A 23,897-nucleotide genomic window follows, 5' to 3' on the forward strand; every position below is an offset into this window, starting at 1 on the left:
TCTTTGCTTGGTTAATGCTGTTTTTTTCCTGCCTCCACTTGTCCTTCTTCTTGGTTCATGATTATCCGTATTATTTCCTTGGTTAATGATGACTTGTTCTGTCTTTGCTTGGTTCATGAAGATTTGTCTTGTCTCTGATTGGTTATTAATTTGCCCTGCCTTTTCTTGGCTCTTGATCACTTGTCCTGCTTCTGCTCAGTTTCTGGTGATTGCTCTGCCTCTGCTTGGTTTATGATCACTTGTCCTATCTCCGAAGACTTGAAAAAAGAATTCCGGGTGGCTGCACTTCCAAAAATCCTTTTATTGAAGCTTCATATGACAAGTGGTTGACAGGTGGAGCAGGGGACCAAGAGATTGATGCATTTTGTGCAAATAGCGCTTAGTTAATATGGTAATGACTAAGCGATAACATTTGCACGAAAGCGTCTACTCTTTGTCTCCTGCTCCATCTGTCAACCACTTGTCATATGAAGCTTCAATAAAAGGATTTTTGGAAGTGCAGCCCCCCGGAATTATTTCTTCATGTTACACAGCATGCGAGCAGGGCTAGCACCTGACTAGTGTGTGTAGGGATTAACCAGAGACTTTCTCACGTAGAGCAGCTTTTCTTATATCTCTGATGACTTGTTTGGTCTCTTCTTTGTTCATGATGATTGCCTTGGCTCTGCTTGGTTTATGATCACTCGTCATGCCTTTACTTCATTCATGATTACTTGTCCTTTCGTCTTCTGGGTTCATAATGACTTTTTCTATACAGGCTGACAGCATATGTGGCTAAAGTTTTTGCCACGGCCCGTCCCTTGATGGACATAGAAGTTAATGTCCTGTGCGGTGCCATTAAGTGGCTAATCCTGGAGAAACAAAAACCAGACGGATTGTTCAAGGAAGATGCTCCAGTAATTCATCAGGAGATGTTAGTAAGTACCCTTTAAACTTACCGTATATACTCGAGTATAAGCCAAGTTTTTCAGCATATCTTTTTGTGCTGAAAATGCCCCCCTTGGCTTATACTCGAGTCACCTTTTTGCGCCTGATCTCCCGGACTTTGGGGACCCGGTACTGGCCGGCTGTAGGTCCTCTGGACCCCAAACACACATGTAGCCCCACTCTTCCTCTACAAGTGTGCAAAGTTTGTTGTTCGTGCGACCTATGGCCCAGGGAGCACCAATTTTTCAAAGCCGGGCACCCCTTCAATAGGCTCCCATGTTAAATGGTAATTTCTCCGGTGAGTTTGGGGACCTGATACCAGCCGATCGTAGGTCTCCTGGAACCGAGACTTGGCACACATGTAGCCCCATTTCTCCTCTACAAGTGTGCAAAGTTTTTTGTCTGGGGGACCTACGGCTGGGGAGCACCGATTTTTCAAACTGGACACCCCTTCCATAGAATCCCATGTTAAACATCAGTCTAGTCATGGACACAGTGAGGCATGGGCATAGTGAGGCATAGGCACAGTGAGGCATGGGCACAGTGAGGCATGGACACAGAGAGGCATGCACATGGACACAGTGAGGCATGGACACAGTGAGGCATGGACACAGTGAGGTATGCACATGGACACAGTGAGGCAAAGTGAGGCATGCAGATGGACACCCTAGGCTTATACTCGAGTCAATAAGTTTTCCCATATTTTTGTGGTAAAATTAGGTGCCTCGGCTTATATTTTGGTTGGCTTATACTCGAGTATATACGATATATAAATAAATGAAAATATAAATAAATAAAAGACTTCCTGCACTAATCACACAATCACACACCTCACTATTACACCTCTACCATAAAGAGTGCTCAATAAATGTGTTCTCTCCACATCAATATGCGGATAACAAAATGTATACAATACAAGAAAGCAGCTCACACTATATGTTGCCAAGCAATTGTGCGCAGTGCACTATTGCTTGGTAACATATCACTTATTCACGGTGTCAGAACACTATTTTAATGGTTGCAGCTTTAATCATTTATTGATCTTTTATTAATCATCTTATTTGAATATTCATATCAGCGCTTTAGTATATTTTTATCACAGCTCACACTATATGCATATAACCATCTGTGCAAATGCAAAAAATCATATACTTTTAACCAGTGTAGCGCTACCTTTCCATTGATTGAGGTTAATTTACTAAAGGCAAATCCACTGAGCACTACAAGTGCAGTCGCTGAAGATCTGAGGGGGACATGCAAGGAAAATAAAAAACAGCATTTCTGCTTGCACATGATTTGATGATAGAAATTATAGAGCTTTCCTTCATTTCAGATCTTCCACTCAGATCTAGAGCAAGTGAACTTCTACTTGTAGTGCACAGCACAGTATTTGCCTTTTACTAAATCAACCTCATAGTTTCATTTGTGCAAATAAGCAAATATAAACCAATCAGAAAATACAGAAAATACAATCCCAAAATTCAGTGAACATTCTAACATTTCAATATAAGATGTAAACTTAATCTTCCTAAAGTGCATTAGTGCATAGTCCATTAATAATGTCCATCAGAAGATTCCATCTACTAGTGATTGTGCAATCCCACATGCTATTAAATTCTTCAGCAATCCACCTCAGTGCCTTTCACCCCCTTGTGGGTGGCCTCTCACCTGCTTTGATGTACCCTACTGGACGTAATCAAAGTGGGACGATGCTGCGAATGCTGGGTTATACTGCTGAGTTTATGCTATTATCTAGCAAGGCTTCACTTCCTGATCCCCTTACCGAAGATGTTGGCGGCAGCATCTGAGGGCCGAGGGACGGGTCAGCTTCGGGTGCCGACATCACAGGCACTCTGGACAGATAAGTGTCTTTATTTTTAAAGTCAGCAGCTGCAGGATTTGTAGCTGCTGACTTTAAAACAAAACAAAAATAATAATTGGCGGACCTACGCTTTAAGATAAAATAATATTAAAATATAAAAGATCTCATTTAGCCAAATCAAGTCATAGCATAGCTAGTAGTTATGGACAGTATATACATCATATAAATAATTTGTGAAGAGAAGATGCAGCATTTAAACAAGGGTGTACATTTTTGGACAGAATAAAAGTGGTATGCAAGAGGCTTGAAAGAGGCCATCTATGTCAAACTAAAACAACCATGCCTTACTGACCTGGACATTTTATAGATAGGCAACTCCTATCCTCATATTGATTAGTGGTTCCAAATTTAAGAATAACTACTGCAGTAAGGAACAGACACAAAAGATACACTATACTTAACATAGGATACCCCTCATATAGCAGGGGTAACTTTACGCCGGAATAAACCTAAAGTAAACAAGGTAAAAAGATGCGCCGGCCGGACGTACGTTTCTGGATCGGCGTATCTACCTAATTAGCATATTCATTGCGTAACTATATGGAAGCGCCACCTAGCGGCCAGCGTAAATATGCATTAACGCCGGCCGGACCTTAGGGAAATCTATGCGTAACTGATTCTCTTAATCAGTCGCATAGATACGACGGCCCACACTCAGCGTTACGACGGCGTATCCGGAGATACGCCGTCGTATCTCCTATCTGAATCCGGGCCAGCATCTTTCCAAATAACCGTTCTCCTTTTTTATGACGCCATTGTAGGTTTTTATACACATGATTACGTAGGTATCACATTAATATTACAGTTGTACTTTAATGGTAACAAGGGGCGTAACATAGGCAGACTAATTCTAATCAGAATGCAAACATGTACTGAAAACATTATTAGTACCGTTTGCACAGTGAGGGCAGTATGCAAAACATACAAAATAGAATACAATTATATACAGAACTTACAAATTTCCATAACACTTACATATAATACCGCTTTAACATACCTTCCTTGAAATATGATGGCAAATAACACCTTTAGGCATGCAACTAGAACAGAATAAACTATCCTAGATTTTGTGACACCAAGGGGATTGGATTATGTGTAAAGAATAGGATGGGTTCTCAATTCTTACACCTTCCGTCTTAGGCCCCGTACACACGGCCGAGGAACTCGACGTGCCAAGCACGTCGAGTTCCTCGTCGAGTTCTGGGATGAAGCCGCCGAGGAGCTCGGCGGGCCGCCTTCTCCCATAGAACAACGAGAAAATAGAGAACATGTTCTCTATTTTCTCGACGAGCTCCTCGGCGGCTCCATCGAGCCAAAAGTGTACAGACGACAGAGTTTCTCGGCAGAATCCGGGTTTTGACCGAGTTTCTCTGTGAATTCTGCCGAGAAACTCTGTCGTGTGTACGGGGCCTTATTCTTGGAGAATATATATATCTGCTTTGACACATTCCTTGGTGATTGGATTAAGGTGACTGTGTTATCAGTTTGGCTAAAAATTGAGGGGTATGTTTCTGACACTCTGAATTAAAGAAGCACATTGGATGAGTAGTGAAATGACTTCACCAATTAAAGAAGGAGTCCAGTTAAATTGTATTTTTATTTTGGATTGACATACATTTTAATGTTAAAGCCTTACATAGTCCTGGCCTAATTATGCACAAGTGATTTTCTTCTTTATTTATTGCTTTAATTGGAGGAAGTATCATGAACTGTTATCAATTGTTTTACCCAATCCAATATTCAACATTATCTATCGGAGAAGATCCTACTAAGATCAGTGAGCCTAATCCACAAAAACCCGGCGCAACGTACTTTTTCCCATTTAACCTCCCTGGCGGTATGATTCTGTCAGAAAAAACATGCTAAAAGCGGTACCATTATTTGCAAGGAAATTTGGCGTTTTATATTGTAGGTCTGTAATTTTTAGAAATAACTCACTTAAATCTGACCAAACAAGATTCTAATAGGCATCCCAGGTATGACATTTTTTTAAAAACAAAATTATAAATTATAATATAATAAATAATTATAAATAATTATAACAAATAATAATATAATTATAATAAAAATTATTCAATAATGTAATCAAATCAAAATCACTGAAATTTGCTCAGTTGCAGAATTGTTGCTGTCATTATTTTTTTTTTTTTATGACGAATTTCCCCACAAATCGCTATCGCACAATTCTGCAAGTGATTATAATTTATTATCGCTGTTTTTTAGCTGATCTAAAACTATTTTTGACATAAAGGGACACTTTTGGCTGCTATGGACAATCTACAGTTTGCAGGGAGAAAGAAACGTTTTTATTATATAAAATGACATGCATGACACAGGACAGACCACTAGGGACAAGGGGGGTGTGTATTTTTTACATACAGTACTGTAATCTATAAGATTACAGTATACTGTATGTAAGGTGTTTGTTTACTTTTTTGAATTTGGCGCCGTTCTCCGTCCCCGTGCGTCGTAACGTCGCAGGGAACGGAGATCGGCGTCACACGGAGGCACTGTGTGAATCGAGCGAGGTCCCACTCGCTCACACAGCGCGGTGGCATCGCTGGATCCAGGGACAAGGTAAGTAACTTGTGCCTGTGGATCTAGCGAGGCAAGCCCGAGTCTGACTCGGGGTTTCCGCTCGCAGCAGGAAAATCTAACCCCGAGTCAGACTCGGGAAGACCGCCAGGCAGGTTAAGTTACACCGCCGCAAAATCTCTACCTAAGTGCCCGATCCACAAAGCACTTACCTAGAAATTTTGAGCGGTGTAACTTAAATCCGTCCGGCGCAAGGCGTTCCTAATCTAATGGGGCGAGTCCCATTTAAATTAGGCGCGCTCCCGCGCCGGACGTACTGCGCATGCTCCCGACGCGATTTTCCCGACTTGCTTTGCGTGGTTTTACGTTATGCCGAGTTTTGTGAATCGCGCCGGGTAAAAAAAGTTGCGTCGGGGAAAAAAAAAGATGCGGCGGGAAAAAAAAAATGTAAAAAGAAATTTGACAGCGTCGCGGGAAAGAAGGGTCTACTTTTACATGGTGTACTAACTTTACACTTTGTAAAAGCAGCCCTAATTTTGCGATGGCAAACTAATACTTACGGAGAAAAAAATAAGCGTAAAAGCTTCGTGGATCTCCGTAAGTGCTAATTTGCATACCCGAAGCGGCATTTCGACGAGAAATGCCCCCAGCGGCGGCTGCGGTACTGCATCCTAAGATCCGACAGTGTAAGTCCCTTACACATGTCGGATCTTCTGCCTATCTATGTGAAACTGATTCTGTGGATCACTTCCATAGATAGAAACAGGGATACAACAGCGTATCAGTAGATACGCTGGCGTATCCCTTTTGTGGATTAGGCCCAGTGTTCTTCATTACCTGCCAAAGAAAAATGCAATTCAATATGGCTTTTTATTTATTCTTCTTCTCTTTCCTATCACAGGGTGGAGTTAAAGGATCCAAAGAACCAGATGTAGCTCTCACCGCCTTTGTCCTGATTGCAATGTTGGAGAGTGAGGAGGCCTGCAATGCACATGTGAATGTAAGTAAACTAGCCATACAACTGACACCGTTCAGCTCACAACTGACATTGAATGACAATCCAGCAACTGGAAAGGATATTACACTTTTGAGGACATAGCTAGAATTTATTTATCTATACAGAGTACTCAATAGGACCATAGGTGTAAAATCTGAAGATCCTTTTCAACCCATTATCAAATGTTATTGCACATTCCTAAAGGCTTCTGTTCTGTCTCCCCTTCTCCTATACTGCACTTTTTAAGAATTAGTCCCACCAGAAAAAATCGGTGGATTTAGGCCTCCAACTAATCCTTGACGCAGACAGTGTGTGCTCAGGGTCGCGTTTCTGTGTAGTTCTGGCCGCAGCTAATTACCCAGTTTGCATATGGCAATGGCAGTGAATGTTGCTGCCTCCAGAAGCGACAAACTATACTCTTCTGGGCATCTGTGTAAATGTAGTCTTAGATGGAGACAGTTTTTAATGTTGCAAAGGGCACTTAAAGTGAAAACAGCAATATGAAAGTTGCCAATACTGATTTTTTTATTTAAAGGTTTAAGCCCTGTGGATGTCATTATAATTCTGGCTTAACTATCTAATGAGTCAGTAGAATGGAATATGGGGGGGTTCAGTGTATGAGAAGGGGTTTGAGAATATAGTGATTGCTACTGGTCAGTTATACTCTAGGTATTAAAGACAGAATCAAATGACACCTGTTCCTTCAAGGAAAACAGGACAGGAAACACAGAGGTCTGCTATTGCTGACCTGTTTTTAAGGTACACAGTCTTCAGCTTTCATCCTTATATTTGTATTACCTGGGCACAATCTGCACATGCCTCCATTGTGGAGGCGTGTGGGAGGTGACTTATTCACATGTGCTTGTAATTGTCAACTTGAGCTATTGAGCTCTGTAAACAATAGATTTTTCAGCAAAGCAGATAAGGATAAACAACAAAACCTGTGACCCTAATGGTTCTACTGCTGGCCAAAAACGAGAATGCAAAATCCCCATTTCAAATCTACCTATAAAAAAATATATTTTAAACATTTTTATATTCTAACCATAATAAATAAAATATTAGGTATAAAAAGATCTATAGTATAAGGTGCTTTCCTAAAATCCACACAGCATAACAATACACCTGCTTCTTTATTTAGTATGGAATGGAATGTGAAAACATAGTGGCCCAGATTCAAGTAGAATCGCGCAATATTTGCGTGGGCAAAGAGCACATTTTTTTCTCTGCGCCCACGCAAATATTGCGCTTTGCCCGCGATTCACGGAGCAGTTGCTCCGTAAATTGCGCGGGCAATATGCTAAGCAGCCGGGCGCAAGGCTGCCTAATGTAAATGATCCCGCCGGGGGCGGGAATCATTTAAATTAGGCGCGCTCCCGCGCCGAGCGAACAGCGCATGCTCCATCGGGAAACTTTCCCGACGTGCATTGCGGCAAATGACGTCGCAAGGACGTCATTTGCTTGTAAGTGAACGTGAATGGCGTCCAGCGCCATTCACGGTTCACTTACGTAAACGACGTTAAATTTGAACGTCGCGAGCGGGAGGCGCAGCTATACTTTAGCATTGGCTGCGCCTGCTATAGCAGGAGCAACCTTATGCTAAAGGCGCCGTACGGAAACTCCGTACCTTGCGTGAGAAGGGCCCGCGCAACTTTTGTGAATCGGTGGTAGTATGCAATTTGCATACTACACGCCGATCACAATGGCCGCGCCCCCTAGCGGCCAACGCAAGAATGCAGCCTGGGATGTGAAGGCATAAGGAGGCTTATGTTTGTCACATCCTCGGCTGCATTCGGTGTAACGAGGTTCCTGAATCAGGAGCACTCGTTACACCGGAGCAAGTAAGCAAGTGCAAGAAGCAAGTGCTTCTTGAATCTGGGCCAGTGAAAATTAAGGGAGTAATAACAGTTATGAGAGGCAAGGAATCTCATGGGCTCAGGAACCATTGCACCCTAATTTCCTGCAACTATGCCCAATATCTTGAGGTCAACTTTATTTTTTATTTTTTAAAGGTTGAGGTCAACTTTATTAACCCTTTACTTTTTTTTTTTTACTTTTTTTTATTCATAGAACCTAAAGCTTAGTATTGACAATGCAGCCAGCTTCCTGCTGGGCCAGTATCCAAATCTGGAAAAGCCATATTCTGTTGCAATTGCCACATACGCCCTTGCAAAGGCGGGATCCATCGACAATTCAGCAAAATTGATGTCTGTGGCAAAAGGTACAGAGACATATAGCATGTCACATAATCTTGTTCATACATTTTGAGACTTTTCATCTACACAAAATCAATCAAACTGCAAGTCATCCGAATTGCCCAGCAATGGATATGCAAAGTGGTTGTTAACCCTTACATTTACCCACTGAAGTAACTAGCCTCAAGTGATACACAAAGATGGCACAAATGCTTCCACATAAGTTGTACCTGTTTATCTGCAGCCCCTCTATGGCCTTTTAAAGCACATGTTTTACACAGCATTTCTGAGCTACAGCAGGCAGGGGTTGGGGATCTGACATCACACATTGCATAGTGTTAGAGCAGAGAGCTGAGTGTAAGAGTACAGTCTCAAAGGGAAACATGCAAACCTGAGGCTGTAAATCGCATTCTGTGTGCTAGAGGGGAACCCGGGCCATCCACTGGGATTCTGTGGTGTCAGTATAACCTGTCAGATATGACTCATTCAAATAGCAGAGGGAAGAGACAGCAGACAGAAATCACACTATGTGCTTTGGCTTGAGGCTAGTACACACTATAGAAGGATATGCTTTGTTCATGTTTCATTTTGGAGGTTTACAACCACTTTAGGGGATGTTGTTTATCTCTCTTTTGGGATTTCCTGTGTGGCCTGCTTCTGTCTGTGGTTGATGTAGTATTTTTCTTTCATATACTGTATACAGTATATATATATATATACAAAAGGAAATTCTTTTTAAAGTGGAAGTCCACCTAAAAAAATTAATTAATTAAAAGCCAGCAGCTACAAATACTGCAGCTGATGACTTTTAATAAATGGAGTCTTACCTATCCAGGGTGCCCGCGATGAAGGCAGCCGAAGCCGAGCAATCGCTCGTCTCTTGGCTGCCCCCACTGCCATCCTCGGTGAGGGAAACAGGAAGTGAGGTGTTGAGGCCTCACTGCTCGGTTCCCTACGGCGCATGCTCGAGTATCGCACCGCATCCTTACTGGTCCCCTACTGGGACCTGTGTGTTTTCCAGAAGACAGCAGGGGGGGCGGGAAGGGGCGTGACTCCCGCGGGAGTCTATTCCCGGAAGTGGGTGCAAATATCTGCACCCCCCTGAAAGGTGCAAATGTGACACCGGTGGAGGAGGGTTCCGAAAAGCGTAGGTTCACTTTTAAACAGTAAAAGTAAACAGTACCTTGTTAGTGGTCTGGCTAATCTCTATCAGCTGGTTCCTTCTAACCACCCAGGGCCGGCCCTATGATGGGACCGGGTGGTACCATGGGTACCAGGCAGCACTTTTAGGGGGGCAGCATATTTTTTGTGCTATAAATTTATATATTTTTTAACTTTTTGCTATAATAAATATCCCCAAAATTTAGAAAAATAAACTATTTTCTTCAGTTTAGGCCAATATGTATTCTTCTACATATTTTTGGTACCAAAAAAAAACAATTAGCGTACATTGATTAGTTTGCGCAAAAGACATTGTGGCCGCCGGCAATTCACAGGTCCCTTTATACTCCTGGATAGATGTATAGAGCCATGGCAGGTCCTTTTATACGCCTATATGCATGTATAGAGCCATGACAGGCCCTCTTTATACATCTATAGAGCCATGACAGGCCCTCGTTATACTCCTTTATACATGTATAGAGCCATGACAGGTCCTCTTTATACTCCTATATACATTTATAGAGCCATGGCAGGTCCTCTTTATATTCCTTTACATGTAAAGAGTCTCGACAGGTCCTCTATATACATGTATAGAGCCATGACAGGTCCTCTTTATACATCTATAGAGCCATGACAGGCCCTCGTTATACTCCTTTATACATGTATAGAGCCATGTCAAGTACTCTTTATAGTCCTATATACATGTATAGAGCCATGACAGGTCCTTGATATTCCTTTACATGTAAAGAGTAATGACAGGTCCTCTTTATACTCCTTTATACATGTATAGAGCCATGACGGGTCCCCTTTAGTTATCATGATATAAAATAATGAATGTGGGGGCCTTTTGGTTGGCGTGATTTTTTTTCTGGGGGGGGGGGGCAGCATTTCATTCTTGGTCCCAGGCAGCACAATGTCTTGGGCCGGCACTGTAACCACCCTCTTCCTCTTCTAAATATGTTGGTGGTACACTAGTGATGTGGAAGAGGGATGACTGTTTGTACCTATTGTTTTTAAAGGGGCAGTGCCTATCCCACTTCTGGGCTTAGCAACAGGCTCTTGGGGATAATGGGGTACCTGTCTCTGCTGATCACTGGGCTTGCATATGTTGGGCACCAGACCAGAAACTTTACATATGGGCACCCTGAGGATTGACTCACTTGGAGGAGCTGTTGGTCTGTGTTGCTGACAATTCAGTACCATCAAAGTTGCCGACTGTCCAGTTCAGTTAATACCCACCTTCTAAGTTATTTTGACAGTGAGGCTTCAGAATTGTATGAATCATTGGGAAATACAAAGATCAGGAATGTTGGAGTGAAGTTGAAAGCCAGATGCTTGTTTTGTGTCAAGCCGCGTACACACGTTTTTAATGTCCTAGAAAAAACTTTTTTTTTCAACGTAATTCTTGTCAAGCCTGCCTTGCATACACACGATCGTGAAAAAAAAAATGCTCGAGCAAAGCGCGGTGACATACAACACGTACCATTCAGATGGTGCCACCCTTTGGGTGGCTTTTGCTGATTTCATGTTAGTAAAAGTTTGGTGAGAGACGATTTGCGCTTTTCAGTCTTTGTGCTTTTCAGTCTGTTTCAGCGTTGCAAATGTGCTATCTCCATTACAAATGCTAGTTTTACCAGAACGAGCGCTCCCATCTCATAAGTTGCTTCTGAGCATGCACGTTTTTTTAACGTCGTTATAGCCTGCACACGAGAAAAATTAGAGCATGTTCTAAATTTTTAATGCCCATTTTTCACGTCGAGAAAAATGCTCTGGAGCCTACATTTTCCACGTCATGAAAAACGGTCGTGTGTATGCGGCATCAGTCTAAGTAAGAGAAGACATGGTGCAATGTTTTGGAGCCCTTCATTAGGCATGCCCAACAAATGGGTCCTGCACAGCTCTGAAATGCTGCACTATGGCCCGGATTCACAAAGCACTTGCGCCGATGTATCTCGAGATACGCCGCGTAAGTGCAAATATGCGCCGTCGTATCTGTGCGCCGTGCCCACAAAACTAAGATACGCCTGAAAATAGGCTTCATCCGGCCGACGTAACTTGCCTACGCCGATGTAGAGTGGGCGCATATTTACGCTGGACGTATTTGGCGCTCCCATTGATTTTCTATTCACATATGCAAATGAGGGAGATACGCAGATTCACGAACGTTCGTCCGTCCGAAGCAGTGCGCGTAGAGTCATACGTCCGGCGTAAAGTTATGCCCCATATAGGAGGTGTAACTTAGCAGCATCCATGCAAAGGGCTGCACCAGGGAACACAAGCCAACGTATTTTACGACGCTTACGTAGGACGTGAATATGACTAGGCGTAGGTTACGTTCACGCCGTAGGCAGTGATCCGACGTATCTTAGGCAGTTGTTCCGATGTGATTGTGAGCATGCGCACTGAGATTCGTCCACGGGATGGTGCATACGCAGTTGGCGATACGTATCTGTCTGGTGCTCGGCCCATCATTTGCATGGGGTCACGCCTCATTAGCATGGCTCACGCCCACTTCCACTTATGCCGACTTACGCCTTGGAAACCCAGCGCAGATTTGGAAGCACTGGCTTTGTGAATTCAGTGCTTGCCTCTCTGCGCTGCGTCGGCATAGCGTAAAGGAGATATGCTACGGCGGCATAAATATGCGCCAGTGTCTGTGAATCCGGGGCTATGTCTTCTGTGAAGTGATGGATCTTCAATAAAGATTTTGGAAGTTATTCGACAATCCACGGTTCTTCAATAATGATTTTGAATGTGATTTGACAGTGTGCTGGAGAATATACAGTATATGCATATGATCTGTGATGTCTCCAGTTCCAGCTGGTTGTTGCTTCAGCACTCGCCTTTTTTACAGGAAATTGTGCATAGGGAATATTGACTAAGGGCCAGATTCAGAAAGAGTTAAGCCGGCGTATCAGTAGATACGCCTTCGTAACTCTGAATCTAAGCCGTCGTATCTTTAAGTGTATTCTCAAAATGAGATACACTTAAATCCAGCTAAGATACGACGGCCTGCGCCGTCTTATCTTAGCTTTCTACTTAGGCCAGCCGCTAGGGGCGTGAACGCTGATGTACGCCTAGAATGCGTAAATCAGCGAGATACGCCTATTCACGAATGTACGCTTGCCCGTCGCAGTAAAGATACGCCGTTTACGTAAGGCGTTTTCAGGCGTAAAGTTAGTCGAACAAAAAGCTGGCCTAGCCAATGTTAAGTATGGATGTCGGTCCCGCGTCGAATTTTGACATTTTTACGTCGTTTGCGTAAGTCGTCCGTGAATGGGGCTGGACATAATTTACGTTCACGTCGAAACCAATAAGTCTTTGCGGCGTAATTTGGAGCATGCGCACTGGGATACGTCTACGGACAGCGCATGCGCCGTTCGTTCAAAACGTCATTTACATGGGGTCATGGTTTATTTACATAAAACACGCCCACCTCTTCACAATTTGAATTAGGCGCGCTTACGCTGGCCCATTTACGCTATGCCGCCGTAACTTAGGAGGCAAGTGCTTTGTGAATACAGCACTTGCCTCTCTGACTTACAGCGGCGTATCGTAAATACGATACGCTACACCGGCTGAAACATACGCTGCCCTACGTGAATCCAGCTATAAGTAAGGTTCATTTTAAGGCCTTGTGCACACTATGCTCTTCTGAGGCCTCGTACACACGACCGAACATGTCTGCTGAAACTGGTCCGCAAACCAGTTTCAGCGGACATGTCCGGTCGTCTGTACGTCTGACCGGACAATTTTACGGCGGATCGGACAGGTTTCCAGCGGACAAATGTTTCTTAGCATGCTAAGAAACATGTCCGCTGGAAGCCTGTCCGTCGGACATGTTCGGTCGTCTGTACGACTTACCGGACATGTCCGCTCGGCCTAAAGCCCTTGCATGCGTCGAAGTGATTCGACGCATGCGTGGAAGCATTGACCTTCCAGGGTCGCGCACGTCGCCGCATCATCGTCGCGGCGACGGCGCGGCCACGTCACCGCGTATTCTGCATGCGGGGATTTTGGTTTGATGGTGTGTACAACCATCAGACCAAAATCCGGCAGTGGACATGTCCGGCGGTCCGGCGGTTTTCATCGGACAGTCCGTCCGTGTGTAAGAGGCCTGAGCGGTAAAAACGTGCCTATAGCCTCATTTTTCAAATGTGTTTTGACTCGTTTAGGCATGTCAAGCGTTTGGGCGTTCATTCATTTCATTCATTTCATTGGCCAGAATAGTATTTTTTTCTGGCCATTGAAATGAATAAACACTGAAGCGCGAAACATGCCTTGCATTTAGGCGCATTTAGAAGCACTTACACACATTTAAATGTGTCCGGTGTTTTTTATGCCCAAAAGCTGAATCTGATTTTGGTGCGTTCAGATTCCTGGCCCTAAATGTATCTAAATGTACGCCAACACAGCGCAGGGTAAGATGGCGTCAACGCATTTTAAAGCATGCACACTAGAGAGATGTGTGCAGTGCACGCTCCTTTGTCAAGCTAACGTAATTAGGCTGAAATCAGCCTTTATATGTGTGAATGGACACCTAGGACACCTAACATACAGGGGCATTTAGGGGCAGAAAAAACAATGTCAAACGTCCATAAAACAGACTTTTGACAGCTACATGAGGCCTTAGGTGTGAAATGTTATCAATTTCTTAAAACATGTGACTGTGTCTAGTGCCTGTACTAAATGACTGCTATTGTTCTGCACTAACCATTTGCTCTGCTGTGTTTTTTCCCGAAAGACAAGACACATTGGAATGAACCAGGAGCTCGATTCATTACTTTGGAGGGCACATCTTATGCTCTGCTCGCTCTATTGCAATTGAAAGAATATGAAGGCACAGGAGATATTGTACGCTGGTTGACGGAACAAAGATACTTTGGAGCAGTGTACGGATCTACACAAGTAAGTAGCATGAATGGATCTTCTGCTCTTACAAAATAATTTGAGCCCAACTCATCTTTCAGCTTAAATCAAATAAATGCATTCCAGGTGCATTAAACCAAAAAGTGCAAAGTCTTATGCCCTGTACACACGATCGGTTCATCTGATGAAAACGGTCCGTTTTCATCGGACGAACCGATCGTTTGTGGGGCCCCATCGTTTTTTTCCCATCGGTGAAAAAAAATAGAACCTGTTTGCAAATTTTCTGATGGTTAAAAAAATCGATAGAAAAAAACGATCGTCTGTGGGGAAATCGATCGGTCAAAAATCCACGCATGCTCAGAATCAAGTCGACGCATGCTCTGAAGCATTGAACTTCATTTTTCTCTGCACGTCGGTGTGTTTTACGTCACCACGTTGGACACGATCGGATTTTTAACTGATGGTGTGTAGGCACGACTGATGAAAGTCAGCTTCATTGGATATCTGATGAAAAAATCCATCGGTCCGTTTTCAATGGACGAACTGATCGTGTGTACGTGGCATTACAGTTAATTTTCTTTAGAAAGCAGCCACAGTCTGTAGAGTACCCTTTCTCCTGCCAGCATGCTGTAGAGGAGAACACTTCTCTGAGTGGAAACAGTGTTCTCTTTTCAGAGGTCCAGCACTCACTCTGCCGAGGTAGAACTAGAGCACTGCAAACAACAAACCGCATGCTTCCTGCTGATTGGAAATCTCTAGCTTGGTAGTGTCAGATCTCTGCATAGGGACCAGTGCTTCCACACAGAGCGTAAAGGGCCTCCTTTATAGAATGCTAGCTTATGAAAGAAACATTTGGCCTCTTTCTTTTTACTGTTTGTGTCCTAGAAAGGGAAACAAAATAAAAGAGGTTTTAGCCATTCCCTACTCATAAAAAGAAATGCACTTTAATGTATTCTGTCTACCACTTCCTCGCCATTGTATTTTTAAGCATGATGCAATTAAATTGATGGGGAGTACAACAGTTTGGGGACCAGGTACACTACACAAAAAAAATAAGGCATCTATCAATTAAAAAGTGCAACTACCTGATGGGGCCTGTATGTAGCCCAGAAACGTTTATTACCCCTTCTATATCTGGATGCCAGACCTTATTTTCCAACAAAACTCCAACACTTTCTGGTAGCAACAGTGCCTGTGTGTCAATCACTGTAAATCAAGTATATGTTGATAGCAAATGTTGTTTTCTAAACTTTTTTTCTTCTTCATTGTCTCATAGGCCACCATCGTTATGTTCCAAGCTTTGGCTCAGTACCAAATAGATGTGCCAAATGCCGTCATTTTAGATATGGATGTGTCTATCCAGCTTCCTGAAAGACAAAATCCCTTAAACTACCGCATTAATGTTGACAACGCAGTGCTCGCACGCTCTGCTGAGGTAAGTTGCAGGGTTCAGAACACTGGACCAGAACTTCCGGCTTAAAGGATAAGGCAATACTGCTAGGAACATCCTCACGTTTAAGTGGTGTGTCTTCCAGTTGTCCATAAGCTAAGTTGCCCATCAGGCAGTTGGCAATAGCTCACTTGTTGGTCTAGTAATCTTGGCAGCATATCTTTATGCTAGGTTATCTGAGTCTAACACTGTCCATGCACTGATAGATTTTCAAATGAACATTTGTACTAACATATGTACGAAAATGTGTACAAAATTCAGAAAACGTTTGAAGACATGTCAATCCATACTACTTCATGTTTGTTTGTAATATTCGATTTTGAAATGAATGGACTACTTTACCAAAGAAAAAAACAGAACAAATTTCCATTCTGCTCATCACTGCGGTCAATTCAACCCCAATAACGATTAAAAAATCTAACAAACAATCGTGAAAAGTAGTATATTCTACTAGTGTATGGCCAGCTGAAAAGGATACTTACTTGTCCAGGAATCCAGCACTGTCCTAAGCTGATTCTTCAATCAGTTTTGGGTCTAAGCGCCAGTACCTTAACTAAGGGAAAACGTCAGTGAGCTAGTTCCTCGCTGTGCATGCACAAGCCACACTGCTGTTTTTGAATGGTCCTGGTCTTCTGGGACCTGTGATGTGTCTCAGAAGCCTGTGTGGAAGGAGAGGGTGAGCGAACTTCCGCTTGGATCAAAACCAGGTTGGTCAAAACTAGGTAATTGGGCCACCCCCTCCCTTTCTCAGAGGTGCCAATTGTTAAAGAGGAGGGGAGGAGGATGCAAACAAGTGAAACTTCCCCCTTTGCTCTAATTCTGCTTCCTCTGTGGCTTCCCTGTTGGTTCTGGAGCCTCCCCTTGTTCCTCTGATCACCTGCTATCACTTGCCTGTCTCTAACCTATTTATACCCTAAGACAGCCAATACATTATACAAATGTTTTAACCATTCAACCAGTAAATTAAACAAGAAAAAATGTGCCAATCACTCTCGCTGTGCTATTGTGTGCCTTCTCTGCTGTCAGAACACAATGATCAGTGTTGCCAGTTATAGCAATGATCATTCAGAAAAACCTGACAGGGTGGTGGTATGGAAGGCAATCAATAGATCGACTTCTGTACAACCAGGGTGCCCATACATGAATCAAAATTTGGCCAGTCTCTGCTGAAGCATCCAAATTTCAAACCATGTATGGCAAGCGTAAGGCGTGTAGAAGCATGCTTACACTGTGATTGGCAACAACTCCATTAAACCCTTGTGAAGGTGAGAGGGAGAGGTTTGGGCATTCAGGAGGATGGTACAAGGAGGATGGAGGATATCCCCTGTGTGCTATTGCGGAGATTTCCCTTCACTTCCTGTCCCAGAGAACATCAATGCGTCTGGCACCTTGCATGTCGTTTAGGGGCCGGGCGCATGGATTAGGGGGGCGGCACCCCTACGTCCCTAATGAGTGGCCGCCAGTGACTTTTACTAAGGTGTATTTGACACTATTATGAACTCTCTGGAGCTGGGAGAAAGTGTCTAGGGTCAGGCAGTAGATTTCTTCACAGCTGATTACTGACAATGACAACACAAATTTAAGTCGAAGTGATTTACTTTGTTTAAATCTGTAATCTTACTTTTAATTTGACAAATTTTCAGTAACTTTCACACAAACTAAATTTGATTGCAGACCCGACTGAACAAAAAGTTTGAAGTGACCGCAAAAGGCAAAGGACAAGGAACACTGACGGTAAGGTCATACCACTTTAATTTTCCAGTATTGAAATCTAAATTATGAAGAGGCCATGCATATGGAGATATCTATAAAGCATCATCATTTTGGAAATACATTGTTAAATCAGTACTCCTTCCACAAATGTATATTTTTTAGATACAAAGAGATGGAAATATCGCCATCAGATATCTTCTGAAGTCTATAGCCATAGTGCACTTTCCATAACTCCCGTCTTGATGTGAGAGGCAAGGATTGGCAGTAGGCTGAACTCTTAATTCCTTAATTCCTTAACTCTGCATACTTTATATTCCTATGAAAAATCTACTAAGGGGGCGGTGACAACACAATGCTTATCTTTAGACCATTAGAGAAGATAGCCCCGCAGGCTCTTGCAGATACAATTAATTAAATCTCAGAAAATGCCAAAGTGTTTCTGGAGTGCAGATTTATCTTAATAAACTTTTCAAAAGGGAAAGGGGGAAACCTTTAAATGTATTAAGGGTATAAATAAGGGTATAAATAAGGATCAGGATAAGGTTCAGGAGGGCAGTATTTTCAATATGAAGCTAAGATCAAGAAAATGGGGACAAGACCTCAAACTAGCAGAAGGAAGTTCAAAACTATTCTTAAAAAGTGTTATTTTGCTGAACGAGTAGTTGGTGGTTTGAATAGACTTCCAACAGATATAGTGGGTCAGTCATACAATAGCTAGCAACAGACCTATACTCAGACAAACAATGGGGCAAAAAAATCACTTTTGTTTCCAAAAAATATCTAAAACACTTTGAAAAGTAAAGAAACTTTATCTGACAATAAGAGTCTTTCTTACTTAAAAATGAGCTTTGGGCATTTGTACAAAAATTAAAAGTCAAAAGCTACAAATACTGTAGTTGAAGAATTTTAATAATCATGTGTAGGCAGGTGCAGTCTATTTTCTCCACAGCGGGTGGTGAGGAAGTCAAGAAGAATATGGTTCCTCTGTGATTTCCTGGGTCACTAGAGAAGCTACCCTATTGGATGCTGCTGCCCCATGTGACTCTTGGAGCCACAATTTCCACATTGACCGTTTTTGTAATTTTTTTGGCAAGACTAGACAGTGCAAAGGAGAATTGACTCTACGTTTGTTACTATGACTATTATAATGCCCCAAAACCATATCAACCAAACGTGTATGTTTCTTTTAGGTCATGTCAGTATATCATGCTCTTGTGACAGAGAAAGAACGGCAATGCAAAAACTTTGATTTGACCATCAAGGTTAAAGAGGAAGAGCATGGTAAGTGACCATTTTACAGTCTTGGTTTTGATATGCTGTGTAAGTGTTATCGTAGATCTGAGCAGAGCTTGGAGTTGGGTCTAGAACGGGTTTTAGAAGGGCTCTATGTTATTTGTAAAGCCCTGTGGAATATCTTGGTCCTCTAAAAATAATTTTATATATTTCCTGCACTAATATACTGGCCAAGAGAATGATGAAGTGGAGTAAAACCCTATGCATGCACAGTAACTTTTATGCTCTTGGCTGTATGCACATTACACATATCAGCACCCTTAATCGTTACTCACCTTAAGATCCAGTGAGTGATCAGCAAAGGGGATAAGACTGAGAACATATTTCCTCCTTCCTTCAGCAAACTGATGATATTAAAGGGGTTGTAAACCCTTGCGTTTTTTCACCTAAATGCATCCTATGCCTAGTTCTGGCAGTGACCGGCCCCCCCATTTTACTTACCTGAGCTCAGTTTTTCACTTGGCAGAGATGTGCTGTCCCTTTCTGCAGGGGGTCCAGACTCTTAATTGGATAGATTGATAGCAGTACAGCCATTGGCTTCAGCAGCTGTCAATCAAATCCAATAACGCGGGCGCCGGGGGGCGTGGACGAGTCCAGCATTTGTGTCTATAGACGCCAAATGCTGGCCTCGGTAGGTAACCCCCCGGGAGAGTGCTTCTCCTAGGGGGTTATCTGATGTGGGGAGGAGCTGAGAGAGCTGCCGAGGGACCCCAGAAGTTGAGCATCGGGGCCACTCTGTGAAAAACAAACTGCACAGTGGAGGAAAGTATGATATGTTTTTATTAAAAAAAAGGAAGACTTACAATCACTTTAATTCTTCCAAAATGTTCTTCTTGGCCCTAGGCATAGTCACTTGACTGAAGTATACATGTTGTTATAAATTATGAACTGTCAAGAATTAACTCTTAGATACTTACAAGGTTTATGGAGGCCCTATACTTGTAAAATGACTAAAAGAAGCAAAAAAAAACATACAATTCTTTATTTAACATACAGTAGGATATTACCTCTCAAAACCCATCACAAATCATTGTACATTAATATATATTTTCTTACAGTTAAGAGACCAGAAGGGGCTTTTTCGACTATCTCACTTGAGATCTGTGCAAGGTATGAATATTCTTATTACATGATGTTTTTTAAAAATCCAGCTGGATTCTTTTAAAATAACAAATAGTTGAAATTACTTACAGAATTCATAATTTTACCAACAGCTTAGGATCCTGAGGCAAGACCGGGGGGCGGTACAAATTGAAAGTCTAAGGGTGCCTTAGAGGGCCTTCACTTACTTGGGAATCTTGGTTTGCATAGACATGACAAATGTAACTGCTTCTCTACCTCTGACAATTTTTTTATCTGGTGTGGGAAGAGTACAGTTTTTTTTTTTCATGTCCTGATTGTGCAAGATAGAAAACTGACTTACAGCTCAGTTTCTCCCTCTGTCCACCATATTTCTGGTATTCGGTGGATTTTCAATAATAATGATATAAAATAGATTACATAGATAGGCTGCAGGGTAGAGGGATGCCGCTCTAGGAAGGGTAACTCTCCTCAGAATAGGAACAGCAGGTGCAGGCTAAGCATAGGCAATTGGGCGAGGAGAAAATTCTGGACAGCCGCACTCAAAATCAATGCCTTTATTAAAAAGAGGTAATAATCCAAAAAATGCAATCCACAGCAAACAACGGAATACAGGACTGACGCATTTCACACTTTCAAAAGTGCTTATTCATAGCTAAAGAACCACAAACATTAACTGCAATATATATACACGGATCTATATAAGGTTCAATATACATCAGTGTATATATTGCAGTTAATGTTTGTGGTTCTTTAGCTATGAATAAGCACTTTTGAAAGTGTGAAACGCGTCTTCACTTCCTGGTTCCCTACTGCACATGTGTGAGTCACGCTGCAAGATCCCACTGGTCCCTGCTGCCTTCTGGGACCAGTGTGTCTCCCAGAAGACAGCGAGGGGGGCGGACATGGTGTAGGTCACCGCGGTCATCTATGCCTGGAAGTGGGAGCCAATACCTGGATTACACAGGTATCGGCTCCCTCCTCCCCCTGAAAGGTGCCAAATGTGATACGAGAGGGGGGGAGGATTCCAAAAAACGGAAGTTCCATTTTTGAGTGAAACTCCGCTTTAACTTCCCTTTGCTTTCCTTTCTCATCACTTTCCTTTTCTAACATCTCTCTTTTCTTTCCTGTTTACTTCCTCTTTTGATTCCTGTTTTCTTTCCATTCTCTTTCCTTGCTTTTCATTCCCTTTCCTTCAGTTTGATTTTCTTTCTCATCCTTTTCCCCTTTTTTCGATTTCCTTCTCTTTCTTATGCCTTGTACACACGGCCGGACTTTCCGAGAGAAAAAGTCAGACAGGCTTTTTTTCTCGGAAGGTCCGGCCGTGTGTAGCCTTCTTAGGACTTTTTTTGTTGGAAGTCCGACGGACCTTAGATAGAGAACCTGTTCTCTTTCTTTCCGTCGGACTTTCGACAGACTCACAGCAGACTTTTGCACGGGCAAAAGTTCGACCATGTGTACAAGGCATAACTCCTCTTTCCTTTTCATTTCTCTTTCCCTTGCATTAATGTATCTCTTTTCTTTTCCTTGACCTCCCTTCCTTTTCTCAATGTTTAAAAGAGGTACTTCTACCTTACGATAATCAGCTACTTTCACATTTTTGTAGGTTTTTGAAAGACAGAGATGCTACCATGTCTATTATTGACATTTCCATGATGACTGGGTTTGCTCCAGATGTTGAAAGCCTTAGTAAGGTGAGTTTCCTGGAGCAAGGACAATAAAAGGTTTACCTATTTTTTGTATTTTACTAACTATGCACTTTATTCTCAATCTCAGCTCTCTAAAGGTGTAGACAAGTATATCTCCAAATTTGAGATTAACAAGGGAGCAGCAGAGAAGGGTACACTTCTGTTATACCTGGATAAGGTGAGAACATTATTGTATCATTTCTTAATTGTCCATCTGCTTATCTAGATAGAAAACTATATGTATATTCAGCAAGTATGTAATATGAACAATCATTTTAAAATGTATCTGAAAGTAAATAAATGTGGTGACACTTTTTTGGTTTCTGTGACATTTAGACAGAACAAAAACATTTGCTTCATTTTGACTCGTTATTTACACAAATTTGTTTAGTTAAATTTGTTTAATTCATTTAATTTGTTTTCAAAGTTTGTTTAGTTTATTCAAATTCGAATCAATCCGAATTTTGAACTCTGAAAATTCTGAATCAGTTTAAATCGAATTCCATTCTAAATCAAATGTATTCTATTTGAAATTTGAATTTTGGAAGATGGTTATATTCTTTCTATTCCATTTATTCTATTGTTTTTTTCTATTCTATTCTTGTTTTTCTATTATACTATATTCCTTTATATTCTATTCAAATTTGAAATTTATTCTTTTCAAAATTAAAGTTTCAGAAAACGGTTATATTCTTATTCAATTTTTATTATTTTCTATTGTCTATTCTATTCTATTATTTTATTTTCTATTCTATTATTTTCTATTCTAGTCTATTTCAAATTTATTCTATTTGATATTCGAATTTCAAAAGATGGTTATATTTTTCCGTTCTATTGTTTTTTCTATTCTATTCTATTATTTTCTACTCTAATCAATTCTATTATTTTATTTTTTATTCTATGCAAATCTATTCTTTTTTTCATATCTTGGGAAATGTTTTGATTCTATTCTATTCCATTCTATTCTATTGGTTCTTGAATTCTTTTATTTTATTTTATATTCTATTCTATACGAGTTTGAATTTATTTGAAATTCAAATTTCGTAAGAAGGTTATATTCTTCCTATATTATTCTATTATATTCTTTTTTTTCTTTTCTATTCTATGCTTTTCTATTCTATTTTATTATTTTCTATTATACCCCTTTCTATTGTATTCAAATTCCAATTTATTCTATTTGAAAATTTGAATTTCAGAAGATGGTTATGTTCTTTCTTTATTTCATTCTATTCTATGTTTTAATTTTTTTCTATTTTTTTATTCCTTTATTTTCTACTCTATTTAATTATGCTCTCTTATTTTCTATTTTATTTTGTTCTGTTTTACTCTAGTGTTTTATTTTCTATTTATCCCTTTATTTTCTAATCATTTTCTTCTGTTCTATTTTACTCTATTATATTATATTATTTTCTATTCTATTCTTTTCTGTTACTATGTTTTATATTCTATTTCATTCTCTTTGGAAATTTGAATTTGATTTGAAAATGATTAACATTAAATTTGAAAACTATTCAAAATTCGTCCAAAATGTTGTTTCTCCACTTTGGATTTGTTCAAATTCGTTACTATTGTAATTTGGAAATTCGAATACATCCGAATTTCTAAATAACTAAAAATTCATCTGAATTTCAATTCAGAACCAAAAGAACCGCACATGTCTACTGTGCTTCACAAACATTTGCAAGTACTTTATTTAGCATTATAATAGTATCAGGTCATGCAGTGAATGTTATTGTTAAACTGCAGTGCTGAGATAAGTGAATTCCAAAATAAGTCACAGCCTTGTATTGACATAAAATGAGCAGCAAAGCATGGATACTGTATAAGATTGCAATAACAAATACAAAAAATACAGCATATTTCTATATAAGTACTGGCAAATACAAAGAGTGAATAAGTGTTCTAATTCAAATGCCGATTTATGCATTGTCATACCACCTTAGACCCAACTGTGTGGACATTATGGTCATTTGCTGATTTAGCACTATCCACAGTCTGCTTAACTCTTCAATAAGACACATAAGTTGAATCCAACACAATTTTACCTCCAGTAATTGCAATAGAGGATGACTTTCCTAAGCCCTGTCTCTGCAAATATTTACACTAA

At 41.1% G+C, this 23,897-nt stretch overlaps 1 protein-coding gene across 1 annotated transcript in view; it reads left to right on the plus strand.

Moving 5' to 3' along the window:
* Positions 1–23,897, plus strand: part of LOC120933436 (venom factor-like) — a 120,540-nt gene that overhangs the window by 78,708 nt on the left and 17,935 nt on the right. Inside the window, exons 26-35 of the mRNA XM_040346653.1 lie at positions 758–917; positions 6,246–6,344; positions 8,412–8,562; positions 14,442–14,605; positions 15,843–16,001; positions 17,691–17,750; positions 18,920–19,010; positions 20,081–20,132; positions 21,709–21,796; positions 21,879–21,968. Of these exons, the coding sequence (XP_040202587.1) occupies positions 758–917; positions 6,246–6,344; positions 8,412–8,562; positions 14,442–14,605; positions 15,843–16,001; positions 17,691–17,750; positions 18,920–19,010; positions 20,081–20,132; positions 21,709–21,796; positions 21,879–21,968 (1,114 nt within the window). The remainder of the gene's footprint in view (positions 1–757; positions 918–6,245; positions 6,345–8,411; positions 8,563–14,441; positions 14,606–15,842; positions 16,002–17,690; positions 17,751–18,919; positions 19,011–20,080; positions 20,133–21,708; positions 21,797–21,878; positions 21,969–23,897) is intronic.

This window comes from Rana temporaria, chromosome 3, assembly GCF_905171775.1.
Source record: "Rana temporaria chromosome 3, aRanTem1.1, whole genome shotgun sequence".
NCBI lineage: Eukaryota > Metazoa > Chordata > Amphibia > Anura > Ranidae > Rana > Rana temporaria.